This window comes from Melopsittacus undulatus, chromosome 2 (genome assembly GCF_012275295.1).
Source record: "Melopsittacus undulatus isolate bMelUnd1 chromosome 2, bMelUnd1.mat.Z, whole genome shotgun sequence".
Taxonomy (NCBI): domain Eukaryota; kingdom Metazoa; phylum Chordata; class Aves; order Psittaciformes; family Psittaculidae; genus Melopsittacus; species Melopsittacus undulatus.
In genome coordinates, this window is record NC_047528.1 from 96356431 (window position 1) to 96380953 (window position 24523).

At 39.8% G+C, this 24523-nt stretch overlaps 1 protein-coding gene across 3 annotated transcripts in view; it reads left to right on the forward strand.

The window, feature by feature from the left end:
• APP (amyloid beta precursor protein) overlaps positions 1-24523 on the forward strand; it is a 210389-nt gene that overhangs the window by 102656 nt on the left and 83210 nt on the right. For 2 of the 3 annotated variants that reach the window (XM_034074572.1, XM_034074573.1), the window contains exons 6-7: positions 7647-7852; positions 17720-17887. In XM_034074572.1, coding sequence (XP_033930463.1) covers positions 7647-7852; positions 17720-17887 — 374 coding nt within the window. The remainder of the gene's footprint in view (positions 1-7646; positions 7853-17719; positions 17888-24523) is intronic. The other variant, XM_034074574.1, reaches the window with a different exon arrangement.

Sequence of the window (24523 nt, forward strand, 5' to 3'; positions counted from 1 at the left end):
AGCATAGTGTAGTAAAAAAACCCGTGTTCTGTAGTAAGTAGGTTTTTTCCTCTGCCTTCTAATTAAGGCTGCACACTTTGAATGCGTGGAAGAGCAAAACCATACAGATTTGTTGAGTTTTTTTCTTTTCCTGATAGAAAAGGTTTCAGCTCTTGAACGCAAGTATTTTGGCTTTGGTTACATAATAAAAAGCCATTTCTTCAAATGGGATCTCTATTTTGATCACTGCTGATGAAAGAGAATAACATTCATTTGTGACCTAAGTGAATATTAAAAGGTTAAAACAGTAAAATGTTGACCTGGAGAACTGGATCTATGCTTGCTTCTGTCATGAAAGTCTTCTACTAGGCTTAGCATGCTGTGGCTGCCATAAAGCACTTGGGACAAAAGATGCCTCTCATGGCTGCTTGAGTGGACATGATCTGCTCTGTAGAAGTCCTGGCCTCCAACAGCTGCTGGCAGCTGTATTTAAAAAGTTGAAGATAGCACATTCTCTGAAAAATGTTATTCAGTGTCTTGAATACCCAGAGTTACTGCTTGCTTCTGGTATGTCTTTTGTTTGCTTTCCCAACTGCAAAACAAAGTTGTTATTCCAGTTTTAGCCAGTCATCATTGTGTGAGCATACCAAGATGATGAATTCCGCAAACAGGGAAAGTACTTGGTTTTTATAGAGTTCACACTGACTGCCTCAGATGAGCTGTAGGATAGCAGGTTAGACAAAGAGGCACTGAATACTCCGTTCCAAACACAGTTGACGTTTTGTGAAATAAGCATATTGTAGCAGAGCTTTTTCTGCTGATTCTTAAGCTGGTTGAAATAGAGCTGCACAAGTGACCTTTACTCCACCCTCTTCCATCACATTCAGTCTTAATGCGTGTCTGATGTTGGGATTTTGACTGTAATATTTATTCAGTGTCACCAGGTTCACAGAGAGTGATTTTATGTGTGGGTGTGTTTGTGTGCGGGTATTTTATTTGCAGGTGTGTTTACTTTCATAGTTTTTAAGTTTATTGTCAGCAAAAATAATTGAAGTGAAAAAGAGCATGAGTTAAGTATATTATTACCCTGTCCTTCTCCAAAACTGACACACCTCTTGCTGAATCCTTCATCTTCCAAAGACAGTTGTCAGGGCAGTGGCGCCAGCAAGGACTTTGCTTCCAAGAGAAAACTATGTCAGTTTTGAAAAAGTATTCCTGCGTATCAGGCAGCAGGTACCTTGTGTGAAACATGAGATCAAGTGTTACACACCACCCTGTACACTCATCTTTTTAAGCAGGTTAGCTGTGGAAGTTTCTGATGGTGTAAAGTACACCTGCTTGTTTAAGTGTGGGAACTAAAAATAACTGTACCTGTTAGAGGCTGTAGGATGAGGAACGCATGTTTGTTTTTTATAAATGTTCTATTTAAAAATTGAATTGAAAGATTGTTAGTGCAACTTTTCTTGTTTTCTGTCAATGTTAATGAAACCAGGCACTTTTTTTTTGTATTTTTTCTGTATGAAAGGTTAAATACTGTAAAAGCAGAGAGGTAGTCCGAAGCACATCATTCAGTTGTTTGATAAGGTCTAAGAACTGAAAAGCAGCCTATGTAGTGCTTTTTGAAATAGGTTATTTGCTTTTTCTATTAGGAAATGTGGAAATAAACATATTTTCAACCTCCCCAGGGAAGGAAGAGAAATAGGAAAATAATTAGAAGTGACAAAATGAATGTATGAAAAATACTAGGCAACATGAATTGCTTGTCCTGACTGGCTGTGCAATGGAGGGTGCTGTGTGAGTTCTTAAAAGTTTGACTGTCTCTTAGGAGGTGTTTATGTGTGTCTGAATATCACATAATTTCTTGTTGTGAGATACCTGATTTACTAACCTAGTATAATCCAGCCCTAATGAAAATAACCAAGGCAGTTCTTAAGCAATTTGTGCTTTTGTAGTTGCTTAACACACAGACCAGAAGCAGATGAGGTATCTTGTGGGTCAGGCTTTTTCAGTTCTGTAGATCACTGTAATCTTCCGGACTTTGATGCCAATGGGCCGTTTGAAAGATCAGTTACATAGACTGGAAGTCTGGCACAACACTTTTCTTTCCTGGCTCTGTGCCTAATCTCACAAAACCAAGTCAACTTTAGTTTGACTTCCTTTCCTCTTTCTATGCCATGCAAAATTACTTTGTTAGCTCTTGTTTACATTATGCAATTTCACGTAGCTAGTATACTCAGCTTTGTCTTGAAGTGGGCTGCTGTGCCAAAGTTAAATAGCAGAAAGTACAGTGAGGTGAGTGCTCATGTGCCATAAAGTGTACTGTTGGCTTAGGTTTTAGCTTTAAGTAGTTCCTGTGTTGACTCATATGTTTAGTTAGGGACACCATTCAGAGGAGTGCGGTGCTGGGATCAGACCAGGTTCTGGAGAAATCTCATCCTTTGGTCAGAACTTTTTCTAGCATGCAAGGTTTGGAAAAATGTTAGGTGGAAAATAACCAGGCCTCCAATGTGCAGAGTTGTTGAGGGAGAATTTGGTTACTTGCCTGTTAGCTTTCTGATTTGCCCTTCATCAGAAGCCTGGTAATGAGGCTATCTCAAATGCATTAATCTTCTTGTTTGGATTCCAAGCATGTGTCCTGCTCTTGTATTTTGCTTTGCGTTTTTGTTTTTTTCTTTAAGGTATTTGTTCTTAAGGCATATAGAGGTTCACAGTTGGGTCTGCCTATTTCCAGTCCCACAGTTAAAGAACTTTGTGCCCTGGAGTTTTACTGTAAATGGGGAATAATATATATACCTGTGCTCATCATTAATCATCTTCTGGAAGCAAAGCTAGACCTGGGCTGCATACTTGGCAAGCCAGGCCCATCACAGGTTTCCTGGAGTTCGTTATGAGATGCTATAGAGGCTATTGAGGGGTGGGGGGTTTTGTGCCTTTGGGAATCTGAAGCAAGAGAGACTGGAAACCTGCAGTAGTAAAGGTTATGGATGTATAAATTACCATCAGTTCGGCCTGTTAGAGCTACAAGTTATGTGCAGCAATTGCTTCTACACTGTTAATTCCCCTAGCTGTCTAGAGCCACTGTATGTGGCTTTGCTCTCTGTAGGCAGACACCAGCTTGTTGCTACTGTTGATTTGGTTCCTCTCTTGGAATTAGCTTTCCCCCAACTATTTGCTCAGGCTTGGTGGTTGGTAAAAACCACAGTCCAGATGGAATCTTATTTGTGATAAAATACAGTTTCAAAGTATAGGGAATGCTAATTTTTCCAGATATTAAAACATCTGTCTGGAGCACCTTTTTCACCCAGTGGTGAAGTATATGTTTTTCTCGTCACTTGGCAAAATCACAGTTTAAATACATCCAAATGGATGAGTGTTTATTGTAGAAAAATGTGATCTGCTTCCCAATAAAAGTAATTCGTCCATAGTTATGTTTTACCCTAAATTGGAAGCTTTTCCATGTTTTTGTCTGAAGTTAATAGCTGAAGACATAAACCTCTTCTTAAAATGTAGCTCATGCTGTGGCTCTATGAGTTCTGAAACACCATTAGAAAGAAGACTCATCCTTCTTGTCATTTGTGTGCTGCCCATCTCTATTCCAAGTTACTGGAATACCAAAGGGAAACTTTAATTTACTAACGTTTTCTTACTTCTTGAACAGCAAGTGGTAGTACAGTTTGCTTTTCTTCACTTTATCTCTCCTTCACCTTTACCTATACAAAGTAGCTGTACAGCCTTACGTGTTTTAAAACCAGAAATACACCCGTTGGAGTGGTCAGTTTTTCCTGTTGAAGTCAGTGGAATCAGTGACTTCTTAAGGCTGCCTGAAACCCCAGGATGTCTGTGGCATCAGATGTAGAATCATAAAATGGTTTGGACTGAAAGGGACCTTAAAGCTTATCCAGTTCCAACCCACTGCCATGGGCAGGGGCACCTTCCACTAGAGCAGTTTGCTCCAAGCCTTGTCAAACCCGGCCTTGAACACTGCCAGGGATGGGGCAGCCACAGCTTCTCTGGGCACCCTGTGCCAGGGCCCTGTGAGTCCCTGCTCGCCTCAGCGGAGCTGCTGGCTACTGGGCAAGGCCTGGCGAGGGCTCGAGGCTCCCTTAGTGGCTCTCACCCCTCGGAACTGAGGCTCCTGGATGCGGGGTTTCCCCTTGCTCTGGGGCTGAAGGCTCCCCCCTGGAGCTGCTCACCTCGGGAAATGACTAATTGGCACTTTCAGATGGTGATAATACAGCTTTTACTTGTCAGCGTATCAAGTATTTTTTTGAGCAGCCTTTGAACAATCCTGTCACTGGCACCACTATGTGAAGGCAAGATGTCAACAGTTTCTTGTGAACGAGACACTGCAGTCTGTGGTGCTAATAAAACCCTGGCTGGGACAGTGTCAAGGGAATATATAGAAAAAGCTGTCAAGGTGTCATGGTTCCAGGAGGAACCAGACCGAGTCATACTTGTTTACTGAAGAAGGGAAAATGTAATTATAATAACAGGAAGTAAGCACATCGGCTGCGTGTATTAAATAAAACTCTGAGACTTCTAAGGGAAATACCGTATCCATATTCATTTGGTAGTAAGTGTTTGTTTGAAATGATGGATTTAAACTGGTTAGCGAGGTGAAAGGTGTGCAGAAGTTAGATGTGTTGTCTGGGAAACAGCATGGTGATGGTGCAAATTGAGTAATGTGAATGGTACCTGAGCATTTAGCACAACAGGGAGAAACAGCCCTGCAGACTGTGCAGCAGGGAAGAATTTTGTCCCCATTTGAAAAGCTGATGCTTTATTCTGGATCTTGTAGTAAAAGTTCATTCCCTCTTTGTTCTCTGTCATCCCTCTCACGTGTGCTCTGTGAAGATGAGCTGAGATGATAACAGTGGTTAAATCCAAGGAAGCAAAACCAAGCATATTTTTCCATGTTTCTTACAAGACGTTAGTACCTTTGAGAACACTAAAAATATGTGATATTTACCCACTGTCTTTGTTTGCAACAGAGACACATCAATATGTAGTATTGCTTATATTAAACCTGCACCAAGCTTGAGTCTCAGAGTCCCCTGATTACAGACAAATGCTGGGGGACCTGCTCCTTTCCCATGGCCTGAGGAACACTGCAAAGGGACTACTTGGCATTGTTGGTTTTCTCATACCTGCCATAACCATGGCCTCTTGAGAAGATGTGGTCATCTTCTGTTTGCACTGCAGAGCATGGTTGCTGATTGACTTAGGAGCGTGTGACTTCGTGGGTAGCCTTGATATCTAGTATGAAGTTGTTTTTGTTGTTACTGTCAGGCCTTGCTAGGGTACATCCCTGACTTGTATATTCATGCTCTTTGGTCTGTTGCACTGTGCAGTATAGCTGAGCATGATTAAACCATCAGAATAATGCTAGTCTGGTTAGTTCCTGGTATTCAAGAAGAAACGTGCTAAGAGAGCATAAAGCACATCATCTCCCTGTCCCCTTCTCTTTGGAAGACACTGCTAGTAGGGGAAGAGAGTAACTCATCTTTGTATAAATAAAAATAAAGTAGTCAGCTGGAAAAATAATTATTTTTAGAGAAAGCGTGGAGTGCTTCTTTAGAAGCTGAATATGGCTTCACACTTCGGTACAATGAGATTCTGAAAAAAAACTGTTAAATAGGAAAATGACCTTCTAAAGCCTAATTTCAGGCATCTTAATTCTCTAAGTATATAGCAAGTCTTTCACTTCCATTTAGGTACCTAAATCTGAGGCAAAACCACTTGTTTTTATTGTTTCTTTTTTTTTAAGCTTTTTTTAAGCTACTACTCTTTTGATGGAGTCTTGCAGAATATGTTGCTAGCAGAAATAGTTTTTCTAGGAGTGATCAAAATAGTAGAAAGAATATTCTAGTGCATTTTTGTGCTGGCTTTTTAGAATATTTTGAGGAGCCTGATCCCGTAAACTGCTGTAGTCTTGAATCACTTTTGGGGCTTTCTATGTTCTCAGATGTCTAGCTCTTCAGCAAGCAGCAAGTCATAGAGAGGATGCAGGTGGGGGCTGCCCCTTAAGCGTTTACTTCTTGTAAGTTACTGGAGAGGAAACCAGGGACTGCTATAATGGCAGGCACAGCCAGCCAGTGCATACAGAGATTTGTCATCTTTCATGCTGCCCCTTTCACCATGACACTCCCAAACAAATAGTGAAAAAAGGGAAAGGACAAAATAAAATCTTAGCCTTGATGCTGAGAATTTCCCAGCAAAACGCTTTGGACTGACATAGCCGAGTTGATTGCTTTTGCGTATCTAAAAGCAGATGGATATTTGATGCATGCATACTAATTACTTTTGGAGTGGCTTTCCATGTGACTAATTGACTTTCCTTTGTTTGTTTCATTATGTTGTTTTTGTTGTTCCTTTTTAACTTTTATGAGCTTGGCCAATATTCACGTGAAAGGAAGAGGAAAAATAATTGTGCTTTTTCTTAAAGCATACTGTGTTTGTGAGAGAAGTACAGAGAGCAGCTTTCTTTAATGTTGAAAGGCATATAGTCTCTGATGCTCTTGATCAAAATCTGGATATCATACGCTCCGTATGCCTAGTTTAGTTGTCTGTAATTAGCCAAGACTAGAAGCCTGGAGATCAGAAACAGCTACTGGACATTGCAAATCCACCTCATTCTTGCAGTTGAGAGGTGATGGTGTACATATAGTGTTTATGTCATACTCATAAAAAGGTGAAATACTTTATAAGAAACATAAAAACTTCGTCAACTTCAGTATTCCTCCTTTCATCCAAGACCAGTTAAAGTCCTGGGAATTTTAGGTGAATATATGAGTTTGAAGCACTGTGATGGATAATATCATTTAGCTCAGTAAAATTTGGGGTTTCCTTGTAGTGGTGCATGTGTTGCCATCATAATACAGGTTAGTACCATGGGTCTTTTATGGAGGCCTTACGCATCAACACGGTGTTGTGAGTGCAGAGATCTGAGCTGCTCATGCTGAAGACAAAACCTCAGAGATGAGAACTATCAACAGTCGGCTAAGTATCAGTTGCATCACATGTCCCCTGTCTCTGTCCTGTCCTTTGTGAAGACACACAGCTCTGTACACAATACCAGTTCTTTGTGTGTAGGAATTACATAGTGTGTCCTGTGTGCTTTTCCATTCACACGTAACACTTTTAGGATAGAACAGAAACTCAACAGTCAGTGTGGACAATTTCAGGTTGTTTCAACACTTGGTAGTCCTCCGTGAAAGAGATACAAAGTAGTCCACAGTGAGCTTCTGGGTAAGATGGCTCCTGTTTGAGAGTCCTGAGGAGCTCTTGTTTCTCTGTGCATTTGAACTTGAGTGCATTTTGAGCTAATGTGAGCATCTTTCAAAATATGTGAAAGAAGCTGGAGTGTTACTTAGCTGTCAAAATACAGTGTTGCTGATGGGGATTATTTTCCTATCCCTGTGCAAAAGGAGGAGCTCAAGTTTGCTGTCTTCCTAATTTTCTCACTGCATTGCTTATGATGACTTTTGGGGGATTTTTAGCATCTGTGATTTCTTACTTGTTGGGATATTCCAGAGTCCCTGATTCTTTCTTTTTCATTTAAAGAGAAGGATGGACAAACACCTAACTTCTTGTCCTTGGCAGAGTTTCTGAATAAAATGTTGAAATAATTTTGTCACTGACACATTGTTATCTTTTTCTTCATTTAGTGATGATAAGGTAGCAGAAGAACAAGGAGCAGAGGAAGATGAGGAGCTAACTGTTGTGGAAGATGAGGATGCTGATGATGACGATGATGATGGTGATGAAATCGAAGAAGAGACGGAGGAAGAGTACGAGGAGGCAACTGAAAGAACTACCAGTATTGCGACTACTACCACCACAACTACAGAGTCTGTGGAAGAAGTTGTCAGAGGTAAATTCGTGGGCATTTTGCTTGGGACTGGAAAACTGATCCTGCTGCTTTGCATGTTTGCCCTTTATGACAAAAAATGTTCCAAACAGCAAAATATCCTAAGTTGTAGCATTGTTATTATGCTTTGTCTTCTGTAATTTGCACATTGAATCCCCTCCCCTTTCCCATTACAGATATTCTTTAGAGGTGTCTGTCTATGAAGTGTGGCTGTTGTGTATGATGTGCATGGAAGCAGAAGAGTTGGTTTTGTTTAAGAATAACGTTAAATAAAACTTGACTGCCGTATGTAGCAAACACAGGGAAAGTATGTGTGTGGGTTATCATGTGCATGGGTTGCAGAAGGATGGGGAGTGTCAGCTCAAAGCAGGAGGTAGCACTATCTGGTTTGGTCTCTTACATGAACAGCAGTGGTTAGTCATTTCGTGTGATTTCTTTTATTCGATACCTATTTCCAGTATTTCTCTATGAACTAGTAATGCAGTAAATTTACAGGAATTTAGAAATAATTATGCAGAAATGTGAACCTGACTAATGAGCTGTAGTGGGTGGGGGAGGAGGAAATAGGAATGTGTTACCAAAAACAGGAAAACGTGAAGTGAGGGAGAGCTCTTTATTTCTAAAATTGTTTTTATTATATTTTGTAGTTAACTGCGTTTTAAATTTTGAATTTTACTGTAGTCCATAGACAATACAGCAACATAATATTTTTAAATGCCACATTTCTTCTATGTTACATATTTGAATGAATTATCCCGATGTTTCAATTTTAGTAACTACAATTTGATAGGATATAAATCTTGGTGAGATATATGCCAGTTTTTCTACCAATCAGTGCTGGAGATAATGGCAGAAAATGAGATGAAAGGCTACAGCTGAAAAGAAAGGAGTTGGGATATGCAGAAGGGAGAGGAAAAATGACAGTGATTGGGGCAGTCATGAAAGGAGGCAGAAAACGTCTGGCTTGGCTCCTTTCCTCTCCCTTTGCTTTTGCATCCCTTGCCTCTAGGGATGCTTGGGACTGAAGTGCCAGAAGGGTCCCCCATTTTATGTGTGGCAGTGTCCTTTTCTCTTGAATCCTGGTGCCAGTATATGGCAGAACAGGTATGGAGCAGAGGACTGATGGCTACAATTCATCACACATGCTGGGGACAGCAGGGTGCCATAGGAGTGCTTTGGAAAAAGCAGCATTATGTCCTTTAGTTTCTTCTGTTCAAGTCTCTGTGCAGATAAGCTTGCTAATCAAAAGCCTTAATGCTTTGCTAAAATCAGTTGCAACTGTTTCTTTCTAAGTGCAATAACCTAGTCTTCTGTGTTTCTGCCTTATATAACAGTATTGAGTGCTTTGCTCAGTTGTTGGAGAGCCATTTCAGTGAGGAGGGGGCGGGAGGAGATTATGTTTAAATCTTTAAACCAATTAAATATATTTCCATATGTGAGCTTTCACCACCTGGGGATAAAATGCCCTGTTCTCACTGCATATTGAGAGGGGAGGAAAAAAAAAGAAGTACACTTGACGTTAATGGGATTTTGGATGAGTGGAAATGAGGACGAATTAGGTAGTACATGTTCTTTACTGAGGTTGACATTTCAAACAGGTTAAGATGTTTAGCCTTCAGGAAAGTAGTGTGTAATAATAGGAATGTAAAATACAAAAGAGATGAGGCTAGTATTGAAGCCACCCTTTAAAAATCCTTTAGAAACATATACACCCGCAAGCTGATAGTGAAATGCTATTGCCCTGTTTTTCCCAAGTCTAAAATTTCCCATGTTATTTCCCACCTTGCATGACTGAGTGGAATACATGTTGCTGCAAGTGAGGTGAGGGCAGCCTGTTACCAGCACAAGTTTTTGGTGCAATTGTGTCACAGACCTTTGGGCTTTCTAACCTCCAGCCTTCCTGGAGAGTGGCATTGCAGAGACTGTCCCTGGGTGTGTAATTAGTGTCTGACAGAGTTGCACTATTACAAAATGTTTGTTTATTTGTAAATGTAAAAGTGTCCAAATAACATAGGGCCTTGGCCCTTGCTTTTGCTTCCCTTGCTGCACTTCAGAGACAGCTTCCTACAGGGTCCTGTCCTCCTCATGTAGCCAGCAGATCCAGCATAGGAACTTCTGTGGTGAACATCTGCTGTTGTCCTGCTGTTGCACACAGAAAAGTTTGTCACAATCAGCACAGATGAAAGAGGCAGAGATACCTTGTAGGTGATACACATACTATGAAGTGGTCCATACTATGGAGACACCTTGAAAGCCTCTTCAGATGGGTTTACGTGTTGGACTTTCATTCTTGTGGACATGAGCTTCATTCAGGCTACTTTTCCCCATCATTAGTCAGTGCAGTTCATAAAATATAGCCTAGGATGCTCTTCACAGATGCTTTACAGCCAGTTTTATATAATGCTTTATGAAGCTGTAACTAACATTGTCATTAGCATTAAAGAGCTCAGACAGTGGGTTTGCCTACTTTGAGAGGAGTTGGTTTTCATATGTGAAATCAACAAGGAACAACTGTTCTAAACCAAAACATAAATTAGGATCTAATTGTGAACTGTACTGAGCGCTTTCTCCCCCAGATTGGTGGAATGATTGCCCTCAACCATAAATAATTGGAAAACATAAATGTAATGTTATGCTTTAAAGACACTTGAGCTATTGAAGAATCAATTTGTCAGGCAGTTTTATTTCCTTGCATATTTTAATGAATTGTGATTAAAATAGCAATAGTAGAACGACTTGCAAACTTATTTTCAGTGAAAAGGAAGTTAGTCTTGCCTGGAGAATGAGAGAGGTCATTTTCAGGAAGATAGTTTCTTCAGCAACCATATTTCTGTGAACTGTAGTGTTTATCAAAAATGTGAATATACTTTCCATAGGACAGTATTTGCCAGTATGCACTTTTCTACCTTTTGTGGGAGACCATCTTTACTTTCTGGTTCATATGGAGTTTAAACTTTCAGATATGCTCCTGCTGGGCTTCAGATGTTAAATGCAGCCAATTGTGGATCCAGGGATCCAGACAATGGAATGAATGTCAAATGTACGTTTTCACCTTAGTCACTGGGAGATGTTACCACTGAATTTGTGAAATTGTGCCACTAATTGTGACTCATTTATGAAGCCCTGCAGGAAAGCCGTGGCTTTTGACTTTTGTCTCCATGTGGAGCAAGGGAAGTGACTCTCTGCTGGCTAGGATTTAAGCAAGAGAGCGGTTTGATGCCTGCTGTCACTGCTGCAGTGTCACGGGTGTTGCAGAGCTGCTCCTGAAGCATCCAGGCTCCAGGTGGTGGTTCTAGCATGTGACCAAAGCAAGCAGGAGCACTGCTCTTCCGTCATCTGCAATTGTTTGTGATGTTGTTTCTGCTCTCCTTCAGCACAGTAGGTGACAAGAAAAATCAGTCTCTCCTGGCATACAACAAAGAAAAAGTGATTTCAGCTTAGTTCTTCCTGTCAACATAGCAGTCAATCAGGTCTCGTTTAAAGGAGAGCAGCAGGGCCAGGGCAGCAGCCTGGCAGAAAACAATTGGCAGCTTCTTTGCATACCTGTCAGCAGGTGTAGGGGTATTCAGCAGCATGAGCCAAACCTGCCTCACATAGCATATAGTGTTGTTTTTTAGCAGTTGGTTTTGCTTTCTCTAATTCGGCTGGGTTTCTTTAAACAGTTAAGCAAAAATTTAAGCAGTGCTGCTTGATGTGACATTTTAACGGTTTACAATCTGGAGTTGCAAGCAACAGACGATATGCTAGTTTCCTAGCAAGAGAAAAGCAGCCTGAGGTTTGTATGGTAGCTCTTAGCTTTATTGATCTTGCATGGAGTTTTTTAGCTGAAGACTTTTAGGTCTAAAAGACTTTAAATCCGTTAGTGGCAGCGACCATCTATTCTAAAGAATCAGGTTAACCCTGATTACTAGACCTATTAACTGTAAATTTGGGGATAATATTAGTAACATATGCTAGATTAATTGGGCTTTTTTTCACCTCTGTAACTTTGCCCCACTTTCTTTTTTGAAAGGTTATAATCTTTCTTTTAAAGTAGTAGTTCCTTCTTGTTCTTCATTTGCTTCAAGGCTATGCAGTACTCTGTAGTTGAAAGTGATAATGTGTGATTGTATTCCATATTATGAAGACATCAGTAGGTTGTTATATGGCCAGTACACACTATGACAACTCTACTGTGTTTTATTAGATCTTCGTTGAGAATGATAATCTACTGTAACATATGGACAAGAGCTGATAAAGTTAACCTAATGGATTTGCATTAAAATAACTGATAGCTTTTAATTAGGCATTATAAATTAAAGCTCCCCTGTTCCACCATAATATAGTACTTCAAGATATATTGCAATTTGAAGAATTTCCTTTTATGAGCTACTAATCTTGTTGATGGACAGCAATGTAGTACTACTACTTTGGGTCAAGGGCAGAGTACTGAAGTACTAAACACAGTAATAGTGTTGTTTTACATAAGCTTGGAGAATGCTTTCATTTGAAATATATCCTGCCAGAAGAGATCCCCCAAGAATCTGTATCCCTAGAGAAAACTCCATTTTAGTGTACTGAACGTATTGGTTTGCTGTGGAAAAAAGACTGGAATGCACTTTTGGGCCAATCGTCATATTCACTGTCTTGCCACGTTAACATAATCATGATATGTAGGAATGATACCTTTTCTAAAATACACACAAATTCATGACATTTTATTGGCCTATATTTAAAATCAAGCTGGGCTTTTGTTGGTGTTCCGACCATCAATGATAACTACATTTTGTTTAAAATATAGTTGTGTTGTGCACAAGTAAATAAGAAAATGTATTTTCATGTATTTGTTCCACTTCAAAATTACAAGGCTTTGTATTCTAGCCAAGTATACAATTATTTTTTTTTGTATTTCAAATATTCCCCTCCAGTAGCTGAAGAATAAACATCAGACAAAGAAACTGAATCTTAATTGCACAGGATGGAAATTACAATTTTAGGGTATTTAACAGTTTTGGAAGAGCTGTTCTTCAGTGTTGCATTTAAAAGTCATCATTTTGCTTTTTTAACTTTCTGTGTAGAAAGTATTTTAGCAGTTGTGTAGCTTGTGCACCAACTTTATTCCTACAGTATATGCCAGCTTCACAGCTGTCTTCTCCTAATTCCAGAAACCCCATCTGAAATTAGCTTTTGTCTTTGAATACTGAAACTAAAATTTGGCTGCCTCTTCTAACCATATATTCAAAATGAGGAAGCTTTGTTTCAGTGCAATTATCTTTAAATATTTCCTTTTGATTAATTCATTGAGGAAAACATTATTGTGCCTTTTTGGAACATGAACAGTATAACTAAAATTAAAGGAGTGCATTTACTGATGTCTCATTTTCCTCAGTTTGTTAGAAAATGGAGACTAATACAGATACATGTGTATTAATATCCCCAAACTATAGCTCTCTGTTCCTGAAGACACGGAAGCCAGAATTACTCTGGTGGTAATATTATATATAATTACTGTGGCTAAATTAAAGAACTTGTAATATTTATAAGCCCGCATGATGGTATCTTTCTACTGTAGTGTTAAGGTAAAGAGGATTTTCAGAGGTATAAACTAAACATAGGACCCAACTTCCAGGACAGGTGAGACCTGGTAGTCTGTCTCTTCCTGTTTGTCCTTTTTTCCTTAAATCTCTTCAAATTTAATTTAAGGTTTAAGTTTTGGGACTACTTGTCCCAGCATTTAAATGAGCTTAGTTCTCATCATCATGTAAATAAATTCAAATCCTAAAGAATATACTGAACAACCCTGATGTTTACAGTGATAGAAGTATGTAAATGTAGCTTTAATTCTCCCCCTCACCTCTTTCCCCCCATTAGAAGTTTAACTTTTATTTAAGATTCCTCCATTGAAAATGTTAATGTTCACAGAGTGTTAATCTCATGAGGGGAAAAGAGCATGGAGCTGAGATTTTGGAATAAAGCAATTATAATTTCACTTTGATTTAAAATTGGTTTTCTTCAAGGAACAGTAAAAAAAAAATCAACCCAAACAATTTGTATGGTAATGAAAACCTCTAAAATGCCACTCAGAACCATATTTTATGTCTGCCTTTGTAAAAATTGATCATCAAAAGTATCTAAAGTGTTTGCACATAAATTCCAATTAAGTCTACTTACAGCATTTTGGTAAATGAGTTTTTATGGAAGTACTTTGTATATAGGCACTGTAAATCAATGGCCACATACTTTAAGACTGTGTTTCCTGGAGTGCTTAAGACTGGGCTTTACAAAGAAAAAATAACACAGTCAGTACCAATGTTTAGTGTAACTCATTCATTTTCAGTTTATCATTTTAGCTGTTAATTTGAAAGTAAATCAAAAAGCTTTGCAACAGCACTGTCATTCAGGGAATGATCTACCTGCTTGGTTAGAGACAACTCCTTTTTGTGTCAAGAGGCTGGTGTAAGTACAAGAAGCTTGGAATGAGGAAAGTTGAATTATACTTTCCTGATACCTCAGAAATAATATGCCATATCTGGGGTTTCCGAGAAGGAAGGTATCAACAACTGTAATCTTCAGTTTGTGGCACAGAGAAGATGAGGGAAATTTTACTGTTAAAGAAGGATGGTTTTAAAACTGGGTCTGAAAACAGAATTTAGACTACTTATGAACTTGGGTTATGGCAAAGTCTTGTTGTCTTTAATTTCATCCAGTTTCAGGGATCCAAAAGCAAAAATGCACCTTTGAAGGGGGAAGAGTGAACAAGTTCCTTAAACAAAGCAGAACTCTCACCTTTAATGCTGTACTGCATGCAAATTTTTTGTGGTATCAAAATACCCTAAGTAAAACTGAATTACACAGGGGCAAAAAGTAACTCACATTTTAATCAGTTTTCAGCAACAAGAGTAATGTATGAAGCAATGACAGCTTTTAACTTTTTGATTAATCATTTAGCAATATATGCTGCCTGCCTGCTGCTAATACCTGTGAAAATACTGTAGCTCATCCTTCATAAGCATTAGTTGCTACACTTGGTGGCAGTGGAAGAGGAAATGATACTTGGTTGAATAGCCAAAAAAAAAAGTTGAATTTTCCATCTCTACACATTGTTTGCCCATCTTCTCAGATGACATGGTACAGGTGACGATTAATGTTGTAGTTTTCTTCTGTAAGGACAGGTGATGTGGAGGCGATGTAGTGGCATGGGAGGAGCACCTGGCCCACCAACAGGAACAATGGGGCCTGGTCCCAGGCATGGAATCTGGTTTAAAAATGTACCTTCACCCCAAAGCATGGGTGAAGGAATGCCTCTCTGCGCTGTCCACAGAGAGCAGGCAGATGGTGGTGGTGACACTGGGAAATGGATAACAGCAGCAAGAAGTTTCCTAGACTGGGCCAGCAATATTCCATCAAACAGAGCAATCAGGAAACAGTAACCCAGAGCATTTTTCCCATCTTTTGTTTAATCTTCATTTAGATCATAAACTGTTTATGGCAGTAGACCATTTCTCTCTGTGATTAAATAATAACCATTTAGGTCTCACCAGTATCATATGATTGGTTGTCTGTGTCAGCTGGAGGGGAAGAAAGTCCCTCCACTGCCCTGCACTGTCACCACCAGCCTGGTGGGAGGTAGAGGTAGGTCCCTGGCCACAGCACTGGGCTGCAGTGCTTCAGGCTTGCTCTTTTTACCCTGTTGCCAGAAACACTTGTTCAAGTGCATCTTCATGTGTATAAATTACTGCAGTTTCCAAAGAGACAACTCTTTGTTATCACTAGCATCTGTTACTTGACACACAATTAACTTTGCTTTTGCTCATACAAAAAATACCTGTGCTGCTCTGTGAGAGAGATACCTATAGGAAATTTCAGATTAAATCTGTGAACTGTTAACATATTGATAACACTGAACAGTCTAGAATGAAATAAACAAGTCTTTATAGCAGAACTGGTATTCTGGGGAAACCTAGAAGGCACTTACAGTGTGAGTAGAACTCAGCCGATGCTCAGTATTAGCTGAGAAAGACTAGGTTGTTGAGACCTTTATGGTTTTTAAGATGACATTTCCTGTCAGCAAAAATTCTCCTGTTTATACCCATCTCTTCAATGTCAAGAGTCACTATTCATTTTTAATTGACATGTGGCAGCTCTTCCAAGGCTGTGCAAAGTTAGCTTTGTGTCAAGATTTGACAGTATAATAGGACAGCAAGGATGGATTTGATTTAAAATAAATAGGAAGAAACACTTGTATACTAAGTTTGCTGTATAGTTAATCATGTGGTAGTATTCAACTAATTGTAATTAGTGTCATCTACAAGTAAATATTCTTCTTATGTTTTTTCTTAAAGAAAAAAGAATAGTACCTTCACCCTCTGCTGTTCTTCCCCCCTAATTACTTGGTCCAGAATTGCTATGTTTGTAGCACATTTTTGATGGTTGCATACACTTGGTTATGTTTCTCTTAGACCAAATGCATGCTCTCTGAAATTGATTCTTGACATTATTTATGGATATGATATGTGAATATGTTAAACACGTGTCAAATTACACCTTTATTATTTGTTCAAGGAACTATAAGTATACACTAACTGCCCATGACAATTGAACATAAAATGCATTTATAAATAGCAGTACTCCTGGGGACAGTGAAGATGTATCAGGACAGACTCTGAAAAGCATGATTCTTTGTAGCCAACATCTAAGAGGTGGTGAGCATGCAGGGGATTTTCAGTGCTAATGCACTGATATTTCTTCATACCTTTCAACCCTTAGGGGTCTGCCTTCCACAAAACTCAAATAGATGCAGGGAATTTAGAAGCCTGTAGCTGAACGTACCGGTTTGTCTGCCGATGCAGTGCATGGGATGAAAGCAAATGAGGGATGTGCGGGTGTCGAACGTTATGTAGACTGGAAACAACTTATGCAGCAGGTTGAAAGATTAAAATGGTTTTGTCTGTTTGGAACATTATTGGTAAAGGGCTATACGTTTATTTGTGTAATTGGCTGAATTCCAAATTACAGGCAGGATTTGCTTTATCTTCCTTTAATTTATGTGGTTTGGTTCTTCCCTCAGGTTTTCTTGTGTTGTAGGATATAGGCAGAGGCTGTGGCAGCTCACAGTCAACACAGGCCATTTTAATTTTTTACCCAGTATATATTTACTGGGGATGAGATTTCCTATGGTGGATGAGTTAAAGCTATGGCAGCAATTTTATATATGTGAGCACTTGAACTGTGAATTAAAAACCCTGTGAAGGCAGCTTGCAAGAGGGAGTTTTTTCAGCAATGACTGGATATAAATAGGTGTCTGAAGAGAATTTATTTTCCTCTATAACTCATAAATATTTGGGGTTTGTTTTTCCTTTTGTATAAGGTAGGAAACTTCTCAGGCTGGGCAGGGAGGGACTATGTAGCTAGAAAACAACAAATGAAAATATGGCTTCTTGTGCTTTCAGGTGTTCCCCTTCCAGACAGGTGACACCCTTCTAGCACCGAGTGTGCTGCTTGGGTATGAATCTGCCTGAGGCCATAGGCAGACCCCAGGAACAGGCAGTGTTTGTACCCCTCTGGCCTGGAAGCAGATGAAACTTCACAGTTGTACCATTGCTACCATTCTGGAGCTTGTTTCAGGGCAACACCCCTCACTGCATGCAGATGAAGTAGCTAAAAACATAAAAGTATAGGCAATCTAAGGTGACCTAGTAACACCAGTCTGAGTCAGTTCACAATTGTCTCTAAGGTGGTTTTCTTGGGAAGGATTTGCTGTTCCCCAGAACACCTCCTTGGTGCATCTCCTTCCTCGCTTGCGTGCGTGGACATTGAAAGGTACCTAATTAAGAAACCAAACCAATACCATTCACATGCTAAATGTGGTTCCTCCGGGTCTCCTGTGACTAGAGGTGTGCTCTGAGCAAGCCAAGACTGGTCCCTGCCGCGCGATGATCTCCCGCTGGTACTTTGACGTGGCCGAAGGAAAGTGTGCACCCTTCCTTTACGGTGGCTGCGGTGGGAACCGGAACAACTTTGACTCGGAGGAGTACTGCATGGCGGTCTGTGGCAGCGTCAGTAAGTGCTCTCTCCGTGCCTCCCCTGCTCCTGCTGTGCAGGAGTGGGCCTGGACTCACACTAACCCCTGGCTGCGGTCTGTCCAAAGCCTCTGTAGATCCTCACTAGCCTCTTGCTAACCCGGCATGGTAGTGGGTGTCTTCTTGGTGCTGTAGATGGGGGTTTGCAAGTAGTTAGCTAAAAGCTTAACACTTCCTTAGTCAAGACCTTCGCACTCACCTTCTCTTAATTTTCTGTCAAAGCGTACTGACATTTTGTGTATGTCTGTGTGGGCATGTGCAGTGCATGTGCAGGAAGCAACAGAAATGTTAGATAAGCTTCAGGTAAGTTTAAAAATAGCCCATAGTTTTTACAGTGTATTTCCATGTATTAACACTGACCTTTTTTAATCAAAGCTAAATCGTTAAAATCGTTTTTTCATTCCAGTTTGATTGAATACTTTGTGTGTGTTTGCAGCAAGAACGGGAAAAATAACATTGATTTTTTTAGGTTTCCCTGAGGATGCACATGGATCTGAATCACCTCCCACTTACTTTAATACACCATATATTTTAATGATCATTTTCCCTGAAGAAAGAGTGTTTGCACTGTGAATTTTGGTTTGAGAAGGATGGTTTTCTCCATCACAGAGTATTGAAGCTGATGAATCAGATGCTGAATGTATCAGCTGGGTTTTTGTTTGGGAACCACTGGTACCACTCCCCTGCTGTGTGCCTTAGCAGCATGTACTCCTGGGAGGAGAGTATTGGCTGCAATTTACATCCGACACATGCAATAGTGAGTTTGTATCTCACTGCCCTGCTGGCTCACAGGGCATAGAGGAGCAGAGCAGAAGTTCCATGTTGGGGCTCCTTTTAGCAAAATATTTTCTGATCTATGCCTAGGAATGTTTGCAGTAAGTAGAAGACATAAAAATGCAGACAAACACATGCAGTGCCCTAGCGAGGTGTACTGTGTGTGTGCTCAGCAAAGGAGCCAACCTGTATTTTATTAGAGCAGGAGTAGACATCATGGAGGCAGAATAGCTGCTCTGGTGATCCAGCTGCATTTCATCTTGGCATCTTTTTAAAGCTGTTCTTTGCACAGCTCCATGGAGGGACATAAAGAAAAACTACCACAGTGTGAGTAAAGGGGATGCCTCCTAGACAGTGATCAGATTTTGCAACGAGACAGAAGATGTGGTGGAGAAGGAACTTTGCAGTAGATTGGAGTGAACTCTGTAATATATTTGCTGAAAGAATGAAATTTTGAACCATTAGGTTTCTGTGGTAGGTGAGACATTGCCAGCTGCAAAATGTGGTTTGTATCTGATTGCATGCCCTATGACAGGCAAGAAAAACTGGGGCTTCGTAACAAATAAGGGCAGTAGTAGAAAAAAAAAAGAGAATTTTAAAGAAACAATATTTTTGCCATGAAAGATGTAAGGTATGTGATATTGATGAGCAGTTGATATTGTAGATGTGGAAGGAGGAAAGAAAAATAAACTGAAAATAGCTGGCTGATGCAGATTGGAAGCATAGGAAGAGCTCTGTGGCGAGAGAGATGTTGAACAATAAGCCTAGACTATCCACTTCAGCTCTTGTACATTTAGTTTCAGGTAGCCAAGCTGAGGCTGTGTTTATTCCTTACTGTTACGGCCAACAGAGAATTTGTAAAGGACAGTTACTTTTTTCAGTCACACATGGGTGAGTATCATGTGTAAGTGGTGACTAGATCCAGACATGATGATGACTGTCAAAACTAATAATGGACAACAACTGAGAAACAGAACCTTTTGCTGCTTTGCATCTGGAAGTAGTCTCATTTAGCAGGGGAGGAATGACAGGACTGAACATGATTTACTTGCACAGAGGTGCTTGCCTCGGTCTGTATGAGGCACATGAACGTCACCTATCTCTGATAGTACTCCTCTTGTGACAGTGCCTGTTCCTTTCCCCAGAAATATGGGAAAAAAAGGCGGGGGAGGGGGGAGGCCTTCCGCCTTGTATTTCATGTCCAACAAGGTAAGACTAAAAAAGTCAGCCTTTTCACATACCTGGTAGGAATTAGGAATTACTACTGCCTTTGTTAGCGTTACTAAAACACATATTTTTCTGAATGCTGGACAACGGCATAAATAAGGACTTGTAGATCTGGACTCTTGCAAGATTGCAATTTTGTTGAACATCCAGTTTTTACAGCATGTTTTGTCTTCTGCCCTTAAAGCTGAGCCATGTGAATGCATCTCCTTCTCCACATTCTGCAGTGGGACTGTATGCAGACTCAAAGATCTCCAAATATCGTGCATCTTGCATACAGAGCTGTAGTTACTCACTCAGAACTTCAAATCTGAGAGTTTCATTTCTGGCTTGTGTAGTGCTGCAGAGGTGTTGCACATAGAGAAGGGTGTTGCTGACTAAAAGAGCAGTCACATTACAAAACAGACTTCATGAGAATTATACTTACACAGTAAAACTTGGAGGGGTGAGATTCCAGTTTGTCACTTTGATAATGCAATGGTGTTGCCTTTCATACACAGGTTGGAGGTGAAGTCATAGCACTGACTGCTTGTTAATAGCAAGCCAGCAGAGTTTATTGTGTTACACTTCCAATCAACCTAGTGCAGCTTTTGCAGGAAATACTCTGCTAAAAAGGGTGACCTCAGCCATGATCTTAAAGAAGAGTATTATGGATTAAATGAAAGTTGGAAATTAGATTGTCTTCCTTCTTCAGACCTGTCTCTTGGCAGCAGCAGTTGTTCGGTTTGTGCTGTTTGGGAAGAGAAATGTTCTTCTCTTCTAAAACTGGCAATTCTTGTGCAGTGTGTGGAACCAGAAATTCTGAATTTGCTATGTATCATATTCATTAGGATACGGAGATAAGCCGTGAAGATTCCTCTCTATCTCATGGAAGTTTGTTTTGTTTCATTTTGATTTTCCTTACGTTCAGTTCAATGAAATAATGCCAAGAACATTCCCATTTGTATTCTTTGCATAGTTATCTTGGTTTACTTTGGGGTTCCCAATTTTTGGTCTGAGTTATTTTCTCTTTAGGGAGAATGGAGTTAGGTTGAGTACTTGAGCTGCTTGGCTTCATTTGTGCAACTGCCTTTGAGGAAAGGTAGAGTTGGTCTTGCCTTTTAAAATAGATCTCCCAGAGGGCTTTTTCCTGGTTCCGGTTTGTTATTTTTTTGTTCCTTTACCAGTTTCTCAAACTTTTGCTTCTATAGGGTACATTTTCCTAGCTACTTTAGTTACATTTTTGTTCCTGTATTTTCATGATATTTCAGTCTCTTCTGTACCTTGTACACACCTGTTATTTTTATCATTGGAAAAGAAGAAAATAAGAGTAACTTTGTTTTCTTCTGGTTTCATTTACTTCTTAGTATCACCATGATGTTCCTCCTTATTCTTCATCGTTTTGCTGGATACAAATGGTAATGAAAGTAATTAAAGTGCTGAATACTATATATTTTAGCACTTCATTGACATCCTGTGTTTGGTACTGGTCAAATATTGCTGAAAGAGATTTACTCATGTGGCTGTAGCACAGACACCACCCTCACCCCAATCATGCAGAAGAAGAGAAAAATGGTGGAGAAGAGTTTCCATCTAGGCCACCACTGTTCTGTCACCCTTCACCCTTAATCTTTCTATTTGATCTTTGTGCCTTCCTCCCATTCATGCTTACTTATTTACTCTGTTCTTTATTCCTTTTTTCTCCAGTATTCACATTATTGTTGCTCCCTTGTGTGCTATAAAAAAAAAGGAGTCTCTCTTAAGCAGGAGACAAGATGGATGCTAAAAGCATGTCTTTCCTTTGTCTAGCTGTAGTTTGCAGGAAAAGCTCGGTAGATTTTACATAGAGTAATACAAAGTAGTGGATAGCAGTTGGGATTCTTTTGAATAGTGGGCAGAGGATGAAAGGGTGGGATGTGATTTTGTTTTTCATGTAATGCATTGAAATTGGTCCGAACCAAGCCCTGAGGATGTTCTGTTGTTAGAAATACTCATATACTCTGAACACTGAATACTAATATCCTGAGCACACTGTCAACAGAAAAGAAAAAATATGTTTTATTCTGCTTTCTTACTGAAGTCTCTTTGCCTTGATCTGAAGGGGTGGGTCTGTCCTGTCACTCTAAGCCTTAAAGTGTCTACACTGTAAATGAATTTTCCAGTTCTCTGAGGTCTGACAAAAATCATGTCTGTTGGGTAGGAGCTACTACTGTCAAATTTTTCCATTCATCACCCAGCTACATGGGAATTGAAATATAATTGCCCTAGAAGTAGAAGGCTCTAAGGAGCTTGTTACTGATTCCTTCAGCCTGCCAGACCACATGCTCGCTCTGTATTGATTTTTAATAAGGATATTCAATACTATCTGCAGTTTCTATTCAATATAAGGACTCAAACCTACTGTGTGACTGGCCATAATGACTTCTTTGAAATCATTAGGATCTGTCAGGCAGTTAATTTGAATTTAATGATCTCAGAATGGATAAATACTGACAAGAATAAGCAGAAGATGATAAATTGATGTGTCCTGGTTTCGGATGGGTTAGTTTGTTTTTTTTCTTAGTAGCTGGTGCAGAGCTGTGTTTTGGTTCTCGTCTGAGAACACTGCTGATAACACACCAATGTTTTTAGTTGTTGCTAAGTATCACCCTGATCAAGGACTTTCCAGTCTCACGCCCTGCCAGTGAGGTGGGGCACAAGAAGCCAGGAGGGAGCAGAGACAGGACACCTGACCCAAGCTATCCAAAGGCGTATTCCATACCACAACATGTCATGCCCAGCGTATAAACTGGGGGGGTCACCTGGAAGCAACCAGTCACTGCCTGGTTTGGGCTGGGTATCAGCTGGCAGGTGGGGAGCAGTAGTGCATCATTTGTCTTTCTTGGGTTTTATTCTTCTTTCTCCTGTTACCATTCTTTCTATAATTATTATATTTTACTTTACAATTATTAAATTGTTCTTATCTCAACCTGCAGGTTTTACCTTACTCTGATTCTGCTCCCCATCTCATGGGGAAGGGGAAGGGGGAGCAAGCAAGCAGCTGTGTGGTACTCAGTTGCCAACTGGAAGTAAACCACAACATGTTGTTGTTGAAGGAATGATTTCTGTCTTATTGTCACACTAAGAAGTACTCTGTTGTAAGACTTGTTTCTCTTGTCTCTTAATTGTTGCTTGTGAAACATCCTTAAAACTATAGAAAGAGCTAAAAAAGACCAGATTTTTTTAGTAAGCACTATTTTGAAATTACATTGATGTTCAAGTCTTAACTTGGGGCACAAGAAACTTCCAAGCTGAGATCATTCATTCTCTTAAATGTGCTTCATTAGTCAGCTGTTGCATAGGAGAAAGCTCTCCCAGCAGGTCCTACAGGTCCCAGGGTGCATTCAGAGCAGAGTGGAATGAATTCGTGACACTGAGTTTTCATTTGTTTTGCATCTGAAGTGGGAGTGAACTGTACTCTGGTGGCACAGTCAATTTTTGTAAACTTTGATGTATCATTAAAATGACTTTTTATAAAATAGGGGGGTTTATCATTGTACGGAATTCCTATGGCCATCCAAAGAGGGAACTGACAGGATTCAGTGTTGTCTGTTCCCTCCTTCCTTGAGTAAACCCTGTAAACCTAATAGTAAGCTTAAATGTTAACAGGCTTTATTTTATCTTTGATCATTTTGGAGCACTGTCACAGATCTTTGAGTGAATTTAGGTAGAACAGTCTTTCTTCTCTAGGCTAAATGTTGTAAACGTACAAACTTGCTATATCTCTTGGTGACTTTTAAGTGTCAGATACTTTATTTCAATTTCAGATGGAAGAAACACAAAAGCTACAATTTCATAATATAGGTAAAATTTCACAGCAACTTAAATATGGATTAAAATTGTGCACAAGACTTAGACTAATAGGGAAAATACACTCTTAATGCTTTTCATACAGTCTTAACTTCAGCTTCCCTACAGGTTAGTATCCGTCCATCCATGATAATTGCTGAGATTAGTCTTAATTTGTTTCCAGATCATGCTCTTAAGTGGGGGGGAAAATTCATGACCTAGCATTTTGCAACATCCAGTTTAATTTCTCTTCAGAGGGAAGGCAAATGATCTGTACCTTTTAAATGCAGCAGCTTATGAGATGATACTCCCATTGTCAATAATTTGCTTTATCCATTTGTTACTTGTTAGGGATCTTGACATCTCCCCAGTTAGCAAGAAGTGTTTTGGCAGCTAAACTTGCATGTCAACTTCCAGAGTGTGTCTAACACATTAAAGAACAGCAGTGCATTCCTGTAGGCAGAATGGTAAAGTATACCAAATTTATAGTTAGGTAGCACATTTTAATCCTTAGTCTTACTTACTGGGTGATTATTCATTTTATCTGTACAACCATAGAGCCAGCTTGAGCTGGAGGTCAGGTAGGAGTCTCAGAGACAGAAACCAGGCCACGTCTAGAGTATGTTCATCCAGACAGAGTTTTTCGACAGCACACTTAGTGCTGGAAAATATTCATTGCAGTAAATAGCTACAATACTAACTTGTCTGGGAGATACTACAGGAGACATAATTTAAAATACAGAATTCTAGTGATAGCGTTTCAGAGCCTGAACGTCTGCCTTCGTAAGTAGTGATATTGCAAGGAAACACT